Here is a 16,991-nt window from a genome sequence, read left to right on the forward strand (position 1 = left end):
TTGACCCTTGATTTTTGTAAGCAAGGTTCAACATGATTTGGAATTTTTTTCAAAGAATAAATTGGGCCGGTTTGGCATAGTATGTTGTGCGTTATGTGGGATTTGGAATTTGTAGCAAAAAAAAAGTTAATAATAAAATTACTGAATCATCTCAAATCTAGTTCCACGGATAGCCATTCATTTTTTGTATTGGTCATTAATTTTGAACACAGTGTGGTTTAAACTTTCAATGTGATTGTAGTATTGCGGAGTGATGTCTCTCTCTAGAGGGATTTAAAGCTGGAACTGTTTGGGAGAGCTCCACCTCCAAAAAAACAGCTCTGCTCCGTAAACTCTACCCCACCGTTGAACTCCACTCTGGTAATTTTACTCCATTATATTTGGGAGAGCTCCACTCCATAAATTCGAGAGGCCCACTTCCTTCCACCCCGCCAGCCCAGTGTGTGAGTACCGGCCCAGTCGGCCCATCTAAACGCGCCCCCCCCACCCCACACTTCCACGTGGGTCCCACCGTCAGGTTGTCTTCTTCCTCACCCATCTCTTCCAGTACTGGAGCTCCTGCGAATTGCGCGAGCACCGGAGGCTGCGGGCGCGAGCCCCGGCGGTGGAGCTGCGCGACCCGGCGGCGGGGCCGCGAGACCCGCCGGCGGCCACCGCGAGCCCCGGTGGGGCGGGAGGCCGCGAGACACCGCCGCGAGACCCGGAGGCAGCGGCCGCGAGCCCCGGCGGAGGCCGAGGCCGCGAGACCTGGTGGCGGCGGCCGCAGCGAGCCCCGGTGGCGGTGGAGGCCGCGAGCCGCGGCGGGGGCAGCAAGACCCGGCGGCGGCCGCGAGCCCCGAAGGTGGTGGCGGCGGCGGTGGCTGCGTGCGCCGCCGCCGCCGTGTGTCCCCGCCCCGCTCCGCGTCCGCCGCGGCCGCGTGTGCCGCGTGCGAGCTTGAGAAGCTCTGCGGCGGGGAGGGCCGGAGCTCGGCGACGTTGGAGGGCCGGAGCTCGGCGGCGTGGGAGGCCCAAGCTGGGCGGCGTGGAGGGCCGGATCTCGGCGGCGTGGGGGGCTGGAGTTCGGCGGCGTGGAAGGGCCGGAGCTCGGCCGGCGGCATGGGAGGGTGAGACGCCGGCGATGTGGAGGAACAGGCGGCGGTGGAATGGGAGAGATGTTGACTTTTTCTATTTTTATGTGAAAAGATATGTTTAACCAATAGCAGGTGGATAATAATCTACAACTCCACCAACTCTAGTTTTGTGAGGAGCACCCAAAAAAGTGGAATAGAGCTAATATTTGGTGGAGTGGAATAGAGCTGGTTGGTGTTTGAGTATTTTTTTTTCTAAAGTGGAGCTAAATTTGGTGGAGTGGAATCTCTCAAACACCTCCTAATGAAACTAAAATCCAGCTCCAAGAATTTCCCAACACAACCCTCAAAAATTCTTGGAGATGGAGCGGCACCAACAGCCGCCACTCTGTTTAGAGAAGGGCTAGAAGGATGCAGCGAACGCATAACCCATGATCTTATACTCTGAAATAAAAATCCCCCATTTTTATTGCAAAGGTGTACGGTCATGTACATGATGCGAGTCCAGTATTTGCAGGCGACGTCTTATTTGTATACATACGTGAGTGACTGCCTACATTGGCTTATGGTGTGAAGTTGCGATGCCGGAATGCCTTCATTTCAGCCCATCTTTACAAATTCTGGGCAATCCCCTCGCATCAGGTATCTTACTGGATCATCGCATATGCAGCAAGAGCAGCTCTGGCTTCTCCACGAGGCCCTTCCACTCATTGCAGAATCTTGCAACCATGGCCCCATCAACAACTCGGTGATCGGCTCCAACAGTAACCTGCACGTACGGCAAAGATTGGGGAATCACAGTCAGTGAAAACCCAAGTATTGGAGGCTTATTCTGGGTGAAACGTGTATCACAACAAGCATACATTGATTATGGATGAAGAGTAAACATTTTCGTCATCATCAAAGCGAGGAAGTTTCTGAATGCGCCCCAGGGCAATGATGGCAACTTCAGGCAGGTTCAGAAGTGGTGAGCCGAACTTGCCACCAATGGCGCCTATGTTGCTAAGTGTTATGGTGCCACCTTCAATATCTGCAGTGCTTAGCCTGTTGTGTGATGCCATCTCATGCAACCGCACCAATTCCTTTGTGATCTGGTAATCACATTCAAAGTGATTAGAACTTTAAGGAGACAAAACACAAAACAACCATATCCACTGGACAGTCCTCACAATGTCTAGGATCAGGTGCAATCATAGTTTAAAAAGATTAGAAACTTAACGATATCAAGCACAAAACAACCATGTCTACTTGCCAAACCTCAAATTCTCTAGTGTCAATAACATGCATATCATATTTAACAGGTTCCACACACGACTGCGAAGCTATTTGCAAATGACTAGCCAGCTGAGTGAGTTTATCACAAGAGAAGAATTCTTCAGACTTTTGGCTACAAGATTTATATATTTACCTCCAAACTTGGGTACAAGAATTTATTATCATTTCTGAAGAAGGAATAAACACCTTCTAAAGTCACCCCAAATTTATTATAGTTCATTGTTTCAACCTTTTGGAAACTAGCGACAAAATTACGGGGACAGAATTTAAGACTGAAGCCACAAAATTATCATGGGTTCAAGGAGAAAAAGAAGTTGCTGCTGACCTCCAATATTGATAGTGATTGCACTTTCTTGATGTTTGGCACGACTAAACCATGCGCTGTAGCCATTGCTATCCCAATGTTATGGGATCCTAAAAAATTAAATACTAGTTGTCATCAACTTCATCGTTCTTGAAGATTAAAGGAAACAAGAACAGAAATGAAGAACTCAAAGATTCCACACCTTTCAACACAACTTCATTGGTTTCTTCAATGAAAGAGCTGTTCAACATAGGATATTTACTCAGTGCCATAGAAAGTGACTTTATGAGGAACGGAAGGAATGTGTGCTTGATAGTGTTATCTTTGTTCTCATTTTGAAATCTGGTCTTCAGTTGCACAAGAGAATCACAATTTATTTCCTCCAGATAATGAAAATGTGGAACTTTTGCAGCCAGGCTCATTGATTTGACCATTGCTCTCTGGTATCCCCTGCAGAAAGGAAAGCTCAACTTAAGATTACTACTGAATGGCCATGAGTGTGATCTACCATCCTGAAGTAGACATCTTGGAAACTTTTATCATACCTGAGAAGAATTTTCTTATCTTCATACAAGTGCATGTCGGATAATGATTTCTTTTCCTCCGGTAACTCAACTTGACCAATGTTCTCTTCCAACGATGATGATTGTTCTTCACAAAGACCCTTGTTAACAGCATAGTTCAACACATCTTCTTTCAAAACCCTACCATCTTTCCCTGTTCCAACAATTTCATTTATGTTGAGTCCATACTGCTTCGCTAGATGCCTAACAGCTGGTGTAGAGAGTGTTCCACTAGGAACATTGCCTTCACTTGAAGGAACCGCAGACTCTACTCCAAGTGACTTATCAGCGGATGGAAATATGCTATCTGGAGATACAATTTGGCTGTCACCCACAATCATTTTCAGTAAAGTTTCACCAACCTAAGAAGTACACATTGACTCAGTAAGTTCTTGAAAAAAAAATAAGTTAGTGGAGATACTCCCTGCAGTCACAAATGCTTCACGCTTTAACTAATATCCCATCAAACTATTTAAACTTTAACCATCACTAGTTTTAGAAATTTTACTAGGAAACATAAAGATCATGTGTAGATTTGTCTTAAAAAGCACTTTCATAATCACGGACATTTATTAGATATTTCCAATAGAAATAAGTGGTCAAACCAACACCTTGAAATATTTTTACTGGAGGGAGCACATTGACTTAAGTAATTTCAAGTAATACAAGTTCAACCAACCTAGGGAGCTTACAATGCAGAGCACATTTAAGTTTTGTAGAACATACTAGCAGGTTTGTTCGCATAAGTTAGAGAGGTAAAATTAACAAAAGTAACCTGATAACTACCTTCACTATGTCACCAGGGCCAAAGTGAATCTGATGTACTTTTCCTTTGAAACGACTTGTTATCTCGATAGTTGCTTTGTCACTCTGTACTTCACAGAGTGGCTGGAATTCATCTACTTGGTCACCCTGCAAAATGAATAGCTCAGCAAAGTCAACTCCAGTTATACAGGGATTGCAAGGCAGGAATTCTAAAATTCAAGATGAGTGAACAAAAAAAAAAAAGCTTGTGACACAATCTATGCAAGGCTAATTTGAATTTCAGATCTCATTCCCAGGATAGTGTTCTGGAGCTTTTTTTTCTTGTGACATACATAGTCCTTTGTAATACTGTAGTTCGTTTCATTATTTATGTTCAAGAAAAGTTTAATGAGAACTCTAATGCAACGACAAAAACCCCTCTTAGAAAAAGGGAAGCTTAATTTTAAAACATAAATAATACATCAAGTCATAACATAACATAACATAACATGAGCAGCAGAAAAACAGTAAGGAAGCAATCCGCACTGTGCGTGATGGCACAGGCCATGCTATTAAAAGCCTCTCATCAGAATGTGACACAAGCTTGTGAATTCCAGTAGAAAACCGATGAGTTCCCTACAGTGTTTAGGCCAGCTATTCCCGCAGCAAGTACTCAAGTAACAGGCCAATTGGAAACCAAGGTGCGTATTCACACAACATTATAAGAATAAAGCAAAGGAGAACAGATTACAAGCGTGATCCTATTTATCACATCAACTTGAACCTGTGATCCTACTGAACCTGTGATCGCCCCTAGACCAGTTAGTAGCACGATTTGTTGTCTGGTTCCCATCAAATTGCCGAGACATTGCATTGGAACAGGGCATATTTTTGCAATGTTAAGAAATCACAATTATATTCTTCACTGGCTGTGCTCATTCCCTTCCCTGATAAGTGGAACTAAATTGCTCGACTATGTTGTATGACCCAATAACATTCATGAAGTTGCAAGAGAATATGGGAAACAAAATCCGTCACCGTTAACAAACGAAATCGTTCCTCAATTTCGACAAGCATAGCTCCACAATCCACAGTTGTATGACGACCAGATTCCCCACGGCGCAATTCCGCAAGGAGCAACAGCCAAAAACGCAGCCGGCCCCGCACTCACCTCGGCGACGAACCAGCGCAGCAGCTCGCACTCGGCGATGCCTTCCCCGGTCTGCGCCAGCGGCACCTCCACCAGCTCAGCCGCCTCCCCCGCCGGCGCCGCGGAGGCGTCGCTGGCGAGCCACCTCCTCGCGGGCCCCAGGCGCTGCCACCGCTGCACATCCCAAGTCCAAAATCAAAACCGCAGCGAGTGCCGAGGAGGTGAGGTGGGGGGGGGGGGGGGGGGGGGGCTCGCGGACTTACGTCACCTCGCAGCCGCGCGTGCGGCGCCGAGGACGCGGCGGCGGCGGAGTGGAGTTGGGGGAGGCGGAGGACCCGCCTGAGCGGCGGCTCCGCGAGGGCCGCGTGTCCCGCCTGCGGCAGCGGAGGCGGCGCGGGCGGGGCGCGTGGGCCTCTGCCGACGGCGGAGGCGGCGGCGGCGGCCCGGCGGAGGCGGCAGCGGGAGGCGAGGCGCGCCCACGCCATGCGGGGGAGGCGAGGCGAGGTTACGTCTCCGTCTCGTCTCGTCAGTCGCTCGCTCGCTGAGGAGGAGGCGCTGGATCGCTTACGGTGAACGAAGAACAATCTGGGAGTTGGGGTTTTGGATTGGTTGGCACGGTGGTGGTTGTTTAGTTTAGTTTGCAATGCGGAGCACGACTGCACGAGACGGGGAAGAAGAGGAGTGCGGGACTCGGCGAGCGCGAGCAGCTGCTGGCAGAGCAGCGGGCTGGTCGTGCCCATAATTCGTGGAAACCGGAAAGCATGGGAGGAATGGAACACGAGCTGAGCTGAGCTGGCGGCGTGAGCACGCTAGCACTTCTCTGACTTAGCTGAGCTGGCGGCGTGAGCGTACTAACTTATCCGCAATGCTCCTCCTACCCGATCGGAAGCCGACGACAAACATCGATGCATTTCCATGTGCAGTTCCAACGATCATCCGTTCGGCATGCAAATTAAATTTGCCGTGCGCTAACAATCAGCAAAATATGCTTGCCGAACAGGTGGGTAACAAGAGATTGTGGGAAGCTAAAATAATCGTATGTGGTTGTACATGGATTTAATTTTCACACAGGAAGTTAGATCAAAAAGCCTTCTCAGCTGACTTTGATTCAGCCATCTCCTGAACGAGTAGAACGAGCTAAACTAACCGTTTTAGCTCTAATATTCGATATGTTCCTATTTAATGAAAGAAATAATGTATACGAAAGTTAAAAGTATGCTTTGTTTGTATTGCATTTCACTTTTTTTTTTTGGAGACCCATTATACGTTTCGCATCGGGTCCCTGATTCGTAGGCCCTGAGCACATGCCAATAATCAGGGCGGCTGCAAGCCACCTCGAGCTCCTTTAACCCCAGCAGCGCCACCTTCCAAATCATTCACAGGATCCTTATCAAAATTACACCGTAACCCGTGCCGATTAGCCAAATGCTAGAATATATAGTTCCAGTGCACGGCCACCAATCCGGCGGTTGGGAGCTGCCCAATGCCCTCCGCGTGGAGGGCAAGTGCGGCGGAAGGGGCTGATGTGCGAAGCAACGGTCGTGAGACGGTGGGAGCAAAGCTAATAACTACGCCTGCTTCTGGTGTATCGAGCTCCAGCTCACCTGAGTTCGTGGGTGGCAGACCCCACCAATTTTTAAGTGACTGCGACGTGGAAGCATGGAGTGTGAAAGAGATCGGTACAGTACATTTTACCCGCTACAGTGCTAACTCGTTCTCTTCTCTCTCCTGCTTCCTCTCTGCTCCCCGTCGGATCTCACCGGCTCCCCGCCGACTACTATACTTACTCTGAGAAGGGGCCTCTGGTTCCCACAGGGAGAAGCAGCGGGGAGGCCCCGGCTGCCAGCGTTGCGCCACCGTGGGAGGTCAAGGGTGGGAGAGAGGATGCAAGCCACCGAGAGCATAAAAGCTAATTGGGGGCAGACATGTCCTTTTCTAGTTGCTTTGCTATCAAACTAAATAAAATAGTACTCCCTCCGTTCCAAAATATAGGTTGTTTTGGCTTTTTTATATTCATAGTGTTTACTATACATATAGATATAACATATATCTAGATACATAGCAAAATATATGAATTTAAAAAAATCAAAACGACCTACATTTTGAAACGGATGGAGTAGCTAAAGTGTCCTCTGCAAAATTACCACCACGATTCCCACACACAAAACAAAGGAACAGAGTTCTGGGCTTGGTTCATCCATGCATGATTAGAAAGCTGAGGCTTCCATGCTACCCTCCATGATCATGAGCAGCAATGCAAATTTTTAATGATGCAACAAAATTATGAAGCTAATGAATGTTTGTTCCATACAAAATAGTTCCAAAAAAAAACAGACGAAAGTTGAAGTGTTTGTTCTGAGAGTTGTATGCTTTTTTAAAGCTTTCCAATGAGCTCTTTAGAAGAATAAAGTTTCATATATGGAAGTGTGGGTCTCATACAACCTAACATGCTCTGCTTACTTCCAGTTCCTTTGCACTACAGATTTGGAGTCACCGCTTCAACACGAATTTACCAAATTGCAGGATTATCATAAATTCATAACCAACTACATTCATTTGGAGAATAAAACATCTACAGTGGCCATAAAAATCTAAATCTTTGAGAAAAGTGGAAACTCAGATAGATGAAGCAGCTACAGTGAAAGACCTTATATTTGCTAGACTGTTAACCCAATTGAAGGTAATCGGACATGAACCGATAACTGCTTGTCAGTGTAGCATGCAAACACCAGGTACATCAGTACATGAGTCTTGGACAGTCACAAAAAAAAAGTGTCTTGGACAGTTAGATATTTATCCCGCTTTGTTTGCATGCCATGTTGTTCAATAATACGACCCAATACCAACAATCACAATAAAAGAGAACATCAGCATGATGTTTATGAACAAGCACTATCTACTCACGGAGTGTTAATCAACGAAAATAAGTTATGAAATACATGCTGAGATCAAATTACTCATGTCGAGCATTTAGGATTTCCTTGTTTCCATTTCAGTATAAATTGTTTTGACTAAAGCGCACCAGTCAATGGTAAGCTGACCGGATTATACAGGATTCCAGTACTGCCATATAAAGTGCTGAACACAGCAGTCAAAGCCTGTTTCAACAGTCATTCCAACACCAAAGGGATGGAGTAAACTCAACTTCTATCCGGAAAATGTAGCTTCTGGCAACTTCATCTGTTTAAACAAAACCAGCTGTGCAGATACATAATTCTACTGGTCCTTACATCTCAATACGAGAATAACGCAAGCTCAGCACCCCTCACTGAATTATCCTCATTCCAGCTTCTCCATCTGTTCAAGTAAAGAAATGATCAGTATCACCCAAGCTGAACTCAGAAGAATCTAGATACAATAAATTCCAGTCTGTCTCCATTCCGTCAATTTTACTGCAGTGCTCATGAACAAGGCAATACTATTTGACTTTTTGCTCAAAAACTTTGACCAACTATATTTATTTAATCAATTAGTCAAGTGAAGTAAAATGAGTACCACTAGATCTCATCAAAAGTATTTTAGGTTTAACTTGTAGATTCATCTATCTACATAAATATTTGTATAAAAGCTGAATAGTCAAACGAATGAAAAAGTCAACGGTGTCATATATTTAAGAATGGAGGTAGTACTAAGCTAGCAAATTTTCTTGCAATGCTATATAGTTAACTTAATGCAAGAATTGATATTAGCAATCAGAGATGAAGGTGATGAGGGAGATAGAGGGAAAGACAAGTACCTTCCATAGGCCATCATTTAGATAGTGCATATTGTCAACTCCAATCCCTTTGTTGATGGTCCTTCTGCAAAAATAATCAGGAGCAACATTGCCAAAATAAGACATGTTAGTACCTAATATTATGTGGAAAGTGAAGGTAAGTAAAGCTGAAATTCTGTCTAATATATTCAGAGTGCATTGGCAGGTAAAATTAGAAAATAAAGGACGGCATATCATAAGAACAATTGCACCGTTAAAGCGGGATATTAATGAACACAGAAAAGAGTGAATCAGCAAGCATGAATGCAAGGTTCACACTTCAGCAGTACAATTTACTGGCAGAGAAGCACCAGCATGGAACAATAATGCAGAAAGGAACTTACATGTCCTTCGCTGACATCTTTGTAAACCCAATTGCCAGTGCATGTTGTTTTCCTTCCGCCATTATAGCCTGGAAAAATAGATTTGAACAGAAAAGATGAGAGCGGCAGCAGGCATGTTCAGTTCAACGGAGGAAGAAGGTTGCTAAGAAACTATCATGGATCATGGTGCAAATAACAAAATAGGAAGCAAAATATCTTACTAAATTACTATGGACAATTTAAAAGTATATAAACTCTTCGCAGGTTGCAGAAACATGCTAAAAGTCGAAATATAGAAATTTTTGTTGCAAACTGTGACTGAAGTAGACAAGAATTAGTGAATTACTCACTGTCTATAAACAAATGAATTAGAAGTTTAGACAAGTAATTTACCACTGGTGTTTCCTCCTCGACTTCATCATCCAAGACACCACCTGGTGATGTCAATCCAGGACACATTATGTTTGCGCCAGAGAGCACAAATTTGATAGCACCTCTGTCCACTTGGAACTTTTTCATGATATCAGGATCTGATCAAATGTAAACAGTTTTCGTTCCAGTTAATATTCTCCAACAGGTTAACTTTAAGAATGATGACATCCTAACAGATATGCAGAACAAGACAGAATGAGCCCTAAAATTTGTTTCACATATCATGGTGTACATTGTAAAAAGGATGCAGAGATGACATTCTAGGAAAATTGGAAGGAAGATTTACATTGATGAAGAAGACGCAAGGTTGGCATATAAGGACCATCCCGGATGTTGAAAAACAGTGGAACATTATTCACCACCACAAGATTCAGATGGTTTTGGCTGCAGCATGAAAGAAACACACTGCAGTCAGTGCACTTGAAAGGAAACAAATGATCTTGCCAATGAAGGAAATGAAAATCGATTTACATATGTACTTAGCCTGAAATCGAAAAAATTGTTAAGAAAAAGGAATTCTCAAATGCAATTTTGGGTACATCAATATCAATAATAACATGTTAGCAAGCACGCTGATCAAGAAAGAGAAACTACTAACCATTTAACAACAATCATAGGTGACTTCTTGGGGAGTAAGTCATCTAGCAAAGGTTCAAGGCTAGGGTACTGCAATGAAGTTAAATTCAGTAAGCCGTACAACAGATTTTGCAACTGAAATGAAAAGGAAGTACAGGTGTAAGTAGGTTATTTGTAATAACAAAACCTCATCAGCAATACTTTGCCGAATCCTTCGCTGTACAGAGGCCTTAACTTGATTCTGCCCAGATATATCTTCCGAAGAGAACCTGGGGACAAAGGGAGTAAGTTTGAGTTAATAGTGCTAAGCATTAAAAATAAAAAGGATACCAAACCCTTGCATAGAGTAACTCTCCAGGCAAAGAATCATTCTGTTGTCCGCAGATGATACACAATCACAAGGTATGTGATATTGTTTTATATCATGATGTTTGGTATGTGATATTGTTCTATATATGATCGCAAAAAATGTAGGAAAAATTAAAAAGGGTGTATCTAGTTTGTGCTGAAACAAATTTGAAATTTGGCTAGGCTCAAAGAACTAGCATTTTAGTCAACAACTAATTTTTTGGCAAGTCAGGTCACATGCACTTTCTTGCCTATATTTAGTCAGACTTGCAAAATAAAAAAAAACTTGGCCAAAACTTTTCCTAGCCAAATTTCGGTAGGCCTAGTTTGGAAACAAACCATGAAAATCCTTACACCAAAACTACTAGGCAAACTGGACTAGTAAGAGTTTTCTGGAAATACAAATTTATATTGCTTCCTCTATGAATTAAATAAAAATTGTCCTACAAAACATCATATTTGGAAGATCCACTCGTACAAGCTTGATGGAGCAAAAGAAACATAGTGCCTCTGAATCAAAAGCATACAACATCAGTTCTCCCCACAGATGATATAATCTCGAGAGTTCAAGGAGATGCACCATGCTAACTTAATTTTTACTAGTTGAACACACAACTTACACTGAAAGGTCTTAGGTCAAGCAAACAGGTCCAATACATCTTGGGAACAAACTACCTGTGCACATACGCATGGCTACAACTGCAACTGTACCACCCCTAAACTCAATTTCCATGAAATGGTCTTGTACCAACTGAATTCCACAGAAGATTTGAAGCAGAAACCACATTCACAGCGGTGCAGATACAAGCATCACAGCATTTGATCCGCACATCTCAACAGCAATAAGGTCCAACAACACACCTCAATAGCATTAAGGTCTAACCACGCAACGGAATATCAATTAACACCGCCCTAGTGCCATAGCCTCCTTGTCAGCCATTCGATCCAACATAGAGCAGCTTCAACACATTGCAAACTCACATACCAATAGTTCCATGTCCACAACCACCGATGTTACATCTTGCTCCCCGAAAGCACCCCTACTAAGTTCCATCTAGAAAAATCTAAGCGGCCAAAGGTCGAGGTCGTTTTCTACAGATCCCACATCCCAGCTAAATGAATAAAGAGAAACGCAATCTCGATTCACGCATGGCGCTGTCGGAGGATTCAGCTGCGCGGAATCGTAACGGAGAGAACCAGATCGGTGTGCGCAGTGGACCACGGCGACGGATCGAATTACTGAGCGCAGGAGTCGGAGGGGATACACAGGGAAGTTTAGGATGGGGGGAAGGGGGGCAGGTGAGGACTCACTTCTTGAACATGGCGCACGGGCTTCTCTTCTCTTCCCCGTGTTCGGCTCGGACGAGGCGGACGCGGCGGCAGCGAGGCAAAGGTGACCTAGAGCGGAGCAGGGGAGGGGACGGCCGATGCCGCGCTGTAGTGCTGGAATCGGTGCGGCAAGAAGACACGGCTCCGCGGCATTCTTCCTCGGTGTGCGTCACCGTGCAAATGGTTTGGGCCGCAACAGTTTTAATAATTTGGACTTTGCTATGGCGTTTTTTTCTTTTTTATATTTAAAAAAAATCAAAATTTTAAAAATATATGTCCGACTTGAAAAAATTTAAAAATACCCCGGTCGCCCCCATAGGGCGACAGGCCCTAAGTGTAATTTTTTTCTTTAAATTTGCAACAAGGTCTGGCAAAAAAAGGGGGCCTGTCGCCCCCCCTCGGCGACCACTAGGCGACCGAGGTACCCTCCCCTATATAAGCATCTGACCCCCATTCCCTCTCATTTGAGCCTGAAAATTCCACCAAAAATCCAGAAAAAAAAGAGAGAGGTGAGGAGAAGGGAAGCGGCGAAGCCCAGCCAGATTCAGCACTTGTGATCTGCAGGTTAGTACATTTAGTTTATGTATTTTTCCATTGGTATTGTAGAGTAATTTAATTTAATTAGTGCTATAGTAGAACTATTTAAGTAGGAATTTAATGATACTTTAGTTTGTAGTTACGTAGTAGTAAATTAGTTTAGAAAATTAATACTACGCATTTATTATTACAATTGCAGTACTATTAGAGACGTGTTTATAAATTAATTATGATTTAGAATAGAATTTGGTATATGCAGTATAGAATTTGAGTGTCATCATGTAGTTATGAATACTTATATATTGTAGTTGAATTCCATACTTAGTTTTTACGGATTATTGAATAAGTTAGTGAAGTAAAGAGTATAACTCGATAAGTATTCTGTGATATACAGATATGTCGAGCAAGATGCAGTTTCAAATATTTTATGGTGACTACAATGTTTTGTATGGGCCAAATGGAGTAGATCTTTCTGTCTTTAAGTGCACATCTAGCGCCATAGACAAACCTCTGGAAAGGAGTTTTGGTTCCATATGTAAATGGCTGCAGCATGGGTTCCGTGTTAATCCGTTGACACATGTGATCACCGTCCAGTCTCTTGTTAATTGGGAGGTAGAAAGTGATTTATGAGAATTGATGATGATACACAGCATTCATGACAGGCAGAAGTACATGCAAGCAGCTCTAGAGCATGGGTGGCCTCTCGCCATTCTTGTCCAAATCCAGGAGAAGACACAAAATGAAATTCAACATGGTGCAGATCAAGGAACTCCGTGTATTCGAAGAGAGACCAATTATATTGAGCAAGATGAGTCAGAAGAGACAGAGAACCAAAACATAGGACCATAAGGCCTTGCTGATGAGGGATAGAGGATACTTAGCATTGTGGACGAGATGGAGGCAGAAGACCAAACCGCAATAGAGATGGAAGAATATGAGGGCTCATCTGATGACGAGCAGTACTCATTGCCAAAAGAGTGGAAGGAGCATGGTTTTGGCAGTCATGTCGCAGAAGACTTACGAAATCAGGAGTGGGAGTACAGAGGGAATGAGGTAGTGCAAGGTGCAACATATCCAAACATTGAAGCCGTAAAAGATGTTGTGAGACTATGGGCAATATCATTGAAACGAAAATCCAGAGTCGTAAAGTCTGGCAGTAAAGAATATGAGGTGAAGAGTGTGAATGATGGATGTCCATGGCGAGTACATGCATTCAAGGGAAAATGGAAGTCGAACTGGAAATGTTCCATTGTGACAGAGCACACTTGTTTGTTGTCAGAAGTTCTTCCCTCGCATCGCAATATATCATGCGACTTTGTTGCAAAGCAAATGTATGGGTTGATTATGAACAACCTAAATTATGAGCCAAAAATGATTGTTCGACACATCGAGTAGACTTACCAGTACACCATTAGTTATTTGAAGGCATGGCGGGCTAAACAAAGGGTGTTCGAGATGCGGTTTGGCACATACGAGGCATCATATGATAACCTACCTCGTATGTTATCCCAGGTTGCTGCTAGAAATCCTGGAAGCTTTTATGACACATACCTCGTACCAGCCGTGACTAGGGGCAAAGAATTATGCAACGAGCCTTCTTTTGCATAGGTGCTTGTGTTAGAGCATTTCAGTGTTGTTTTCCGGTGATCTGCATTGATGGCACATTTCTGACTGGAAGGTATAAAGGTCAGATACTCACCGCAATCGAGGTAGATTGCAACAACCAAATAGTTCCGCTCGCTTTTGCATTTGTTGAGAATGAGAACTTAGACAGTTGGTATTGGTTCCTTGAACGAGTGAAGGTTCATGTTGTTGCTGCACGTCCAGATGTGTGCCTTATTAGTGATAGGCATGCAGGTCTGATGCAATCAATACTGAAATTGCAACGTAGAACTGCGACAACGCCTCCATTGTGGCCCGATGTCCAAAACAGGTGGTGCATTAGGCATATGGGTGCAAACTTCTATGACCACTTCAAGAACAAGGATCTTAAGAACCTGTTTAAGAGGTTGTACACCCAAAATCAACAGATAAAATTCAATGCATTATGGCAGATGCTTGATCAGTTGACTACAGAGCTAGTGAAGGTAAGGGCATCAGGAGCAGGCACGAGTCAGTTGAGTTCATCATGTATGGGTGCATGAAGTATTTCAGAGAGCGTTACACGGCTGCAAGCATAAACATCAGCAACCCCCAAATTCAGTTTTGCAAAAGAGTGACACAATATATGCAAGAGAAGATTGAAAAGACCAAACTGCACCGCGTCATATCGACAGGTACAATGGAGCATAGATTTGAGGTTCAATGCAAGGATAGAACTGGTTGTGGTATCCGTAGAGATAGGGTGGTACAGGAGAGTTTGATTACAGTAGATGGCAAAGCCTTCTGCACCTGCATGAAGCCTAAGTTATTGCATTTGCCATGCTCGCATCTCATTGCGGCATGTGCAGAGTCTGGGTTGCAGCCAGGAATATTTGTTTCACCTTACTTCAGCAAGGAAGCAGCTGTATCCACCTGGGGACATGAGGTATACGGGATTGGAATAGTGGGGCCTTTCATTCAGGATAATGAGAATAAGATGTTTATTCCTGATCCAGCCACTAAGAAAGGCAAAGGCCGCCGTTAGACACGTCGTATTCGGAATGGTATGGACGAGTCCGAAGCAAGCAAGGCACAAAAGCGTTACAGCCAATGTGGAGCATTGGGTCACAACTACAAGAAGTGTCCTTAGAATGCACTTCATGATGCTACTGACGTCGGTCCTTCCGGAAATCCCAGAGATGGAGCACCTCCTACGTTCAGACAACCATCGGCGAGAATTGCTCGTGGAAGGCATTCGGTGTCATGATCCACAATTGTATCGAACATATTTGTAATATGTAGTAATCGTGCGTCCAGTTTGTATGGAACATATCTGTAATGTATAAATATCGTGCGTGGAGTTTGTATCGAACCTATCTGTAATGTATAAATATTACGCGTCCAGTTTGTATGAAACATATATGTATCTATGTGTTCTCATATATTTTTGAATGCAGGTATGGAGATGGACTCCTTGCTAGACCCAGTTATCGACTCGAGCCATAGGTCTTACTTTGCAGTAGTTGAGCACTGAGCCCTAGAGGTGCTACGTCCTCGTCCACCCAGGGAGGCGATCTCTATACACCACGATTGGTGTGACAAGTATGTAATGAAATATTATTGTTTATCACTTATGTATTCGTCGGTATTCTTTTGTTTCGACAATTTTGTTTATTGCAGGTTACGTGAGGCCGGTCTACTGACTCTGAGCCATCTTGTCGAGGTTGGGCCTATTCAGCTCGACCGATCCCTCCTGACGGCGCTCGTTGACAGATGGAGGCCAGAGACACACACGTTCCACCTCCCGTGTGGGGAGATGACTCCTACGCTGCATGACGTGGCCTACCTCCTTGGCCTCCCTATCGTCGGGGAGGCTGTAGGTCCGTGTCTGGTGGCGGCCTCGTGGAAGGATGACCTGAGGCCCGTTTTGCCCTGGTTGACCGCGTGGAAGAAGCAGGTCCGATCAACCCGCACCTACGAGTAGCAGGTACTTCGAAGACCTGGTTTCTACAGTTTACAGTACGTATTCATTCCATATTTAAATTTAATTGTTACAATTCACATGTTCCATTGTCAGTTGAAACCATTAATCTTAATTGTTTATGCAGCCTGCCCTGTTGGCTGCGGATGCCGACGAGTACAGTGTGACCAGATCGCTGGAGGCTTACCTACTTTGATTGTTTGGTTACATCATGTTCAACAACACTCATGGCAACTCGGTCGATAGGATTCTCCTTCCGTATGCACAGGAGATTGCGGATGGGGACGAGGACGTACCGCCCTACAACTGGGGTGAGGCGGTACTTGCAGCCACTTACCGTGGACTCTGCGACGGCTGCATGAAGACACATGGGAACGCTATCCTGGCAGGGTGCCCACTACTGCTACAGTTTTGGTCGTACGAGAGGCTAGCCGTTGGTCGGCCCATGATCAGCCATGAGCCTTACCACGGGGCCATATACGGCGACGAGGAGGACGAGAGGCCCACTATGGGAACTATCTGGATCTGGCGTCAGGTGCGTTCGCAACAAAACTAATTTTGTTATTCATTATTACATGATGCATTAGCGTACTTTTCATTTTACTTATTCGGAATGCAGAGGTCCTGGGCGCATGCGCAGGTTAGACGCGCATATCCTGAGTTTGTTTCAGAGCTCGACATGCTGACGCCCGAGGACGTTGTCTGGGAGCCTTACAACCCAGAGGCTATGGCTACCCATGCACCAGCAGGCTTGTCTTCGCACTACTCTGCGAATGCGAGCCTGTGGCTTACTACAGCCGTCTTGGTTTATGACATCGCGGTTGAGGCATATTGCCCCTGGAGAGTCAGGAGACAGTTTGGGCAGCGCCAGGAGTTTCCGGTGCCCACCGCGTTGGAGCGTGTCAGTCGCCAGGACCACAGGTAATTATGAATGAACTTGGCTCATACATTCGTGTCGAATCTAACGATTCTTCGTGGTCCACTTTTGTAGGTTGTCAAGGAGTGGCTTGCCGTGCTCTGATGATTG

General features: G+C 44.6%; 2 protein-coding genes across 2 annotated transcripts; both read right to left on the reverse strand.

Annotated features, from left to right (window-relative positions):
• Window positions 1-1,504: 1,504 nt before the first annotated feature.
• On the reverse strand, window positions 1,505-5,748 carry LOC120706735 (lipoamide acyltransferase component of branched-chain alpha-keto acid dehydrogenase complex, mitochondrial-like). Its single transcript, XM_039991449.1, has 8 exons — window positions 5,367-5,748; window positions 5,125-5,277; window positions 3,996-4,121; window positions 3,192-3,571; window positions 2,849-3,096; window positions 2,668-2,756; window positions 1,931-2,158; window positions 1,505-1,836 (listed from the first exon to the last, which is right to left on the reverse strand). Exons 1-8 carry the CDS (start codon window positions 5,586-5,588, stop codon window positions 1,723-1,725), a joined length of 1,560 nt encoding a protein of 519 aa, XP_039847383.1. The 5' UTR covers window positions 5,589-5,748; the 3' UTR covers window positions 1,505-1,722.
• A 2,283-nt stretch (window positions 5,749-8,031) lies between these two features.
• On the reverse strand, window positions 8,032-12,054 carry LOC120706736 (malignant T-cell-amplified sequence 1 homolog). Its single transcript, XM_039991450.1, has 8 exons — window positions 11,848-12,054; window positions 10,376-10,457; window positions 10,211-10,278; window positions 9,899-9,996; window positions 9,574-9,710; window positions 9,202-9,269; window positions 8,840-8,903; window positions 8,032-8,400 (listed from the first exon to the last, which is right to left on the reverse strand). The coding sequence occupies exons 1-8, from the start codon at window positions 11,856-11,858 to the stop codon at window positions 8,383-8,385; spliced, it is 546 nt and encodes a 181-aa protein (XP_039847384.1). The 5' UTR covers window positions 11,859-12,054; the 3' UTR covers window positions 8,032-8,382.
• Between the last annotated feature and the right edge of the window lie 4,937 nt (window positions 12,055-16,991).

Source organism: Panicum virgatum, chromosome 5K (assembly GCF_016808335.1).
Source record: "Panicum virgatum strain AP13 chromosome 5K, P.virgatum_v5, whole genome shotgun sequence".
Lineage (NCBI taxonomy): Eukaryota > Viridiplantae > Streptophyta > Magnoliopsida > Poales > Poaceae > Panicum > Panicum virgatum.

Bases quoted from the DNA above. Each gene is read 5' to 3' on its own strand.
- LOC120706735 (XM_039991449.1), bottom strand. From the start codon at position 5,588: ATGGCGTGGGCGCGCCTCGCCTCCCGCTGCCGCCTCCGCCGGGCCGCC. The intron at 3,097-3,191 runs GTATGATAAAAG...TCCTTTCTGCAG, and splicing joins GATAAGAAAATTCTTCTCAG to GGGATACCAGAGAGCAATGG. The intron at 2,757-2,848 runs GTGTGGAATCTT...TTAATTTTTTAG, and splicing joins CAATGAAGTTGTGTTGAAAG to GATCCCATAACATTGGGATA.
- LOC120706736 (XM_039991450.1), bottom strand. The intron at 9,711-9,898 runs GTAAATCTTCCT...ACATTTGATCAG, and splicing joins CTTGCGTCTTCTTCATCAAT to ATCCTGATATCATGAAAAAG. The intron at 8,904-9,201 runs GTAAGTTCCTTT...TTATTTTTGCAG, and splicing joins AAGATGTCAGCGAAGGACAT to AAGGACCATCAACAAAGGGA.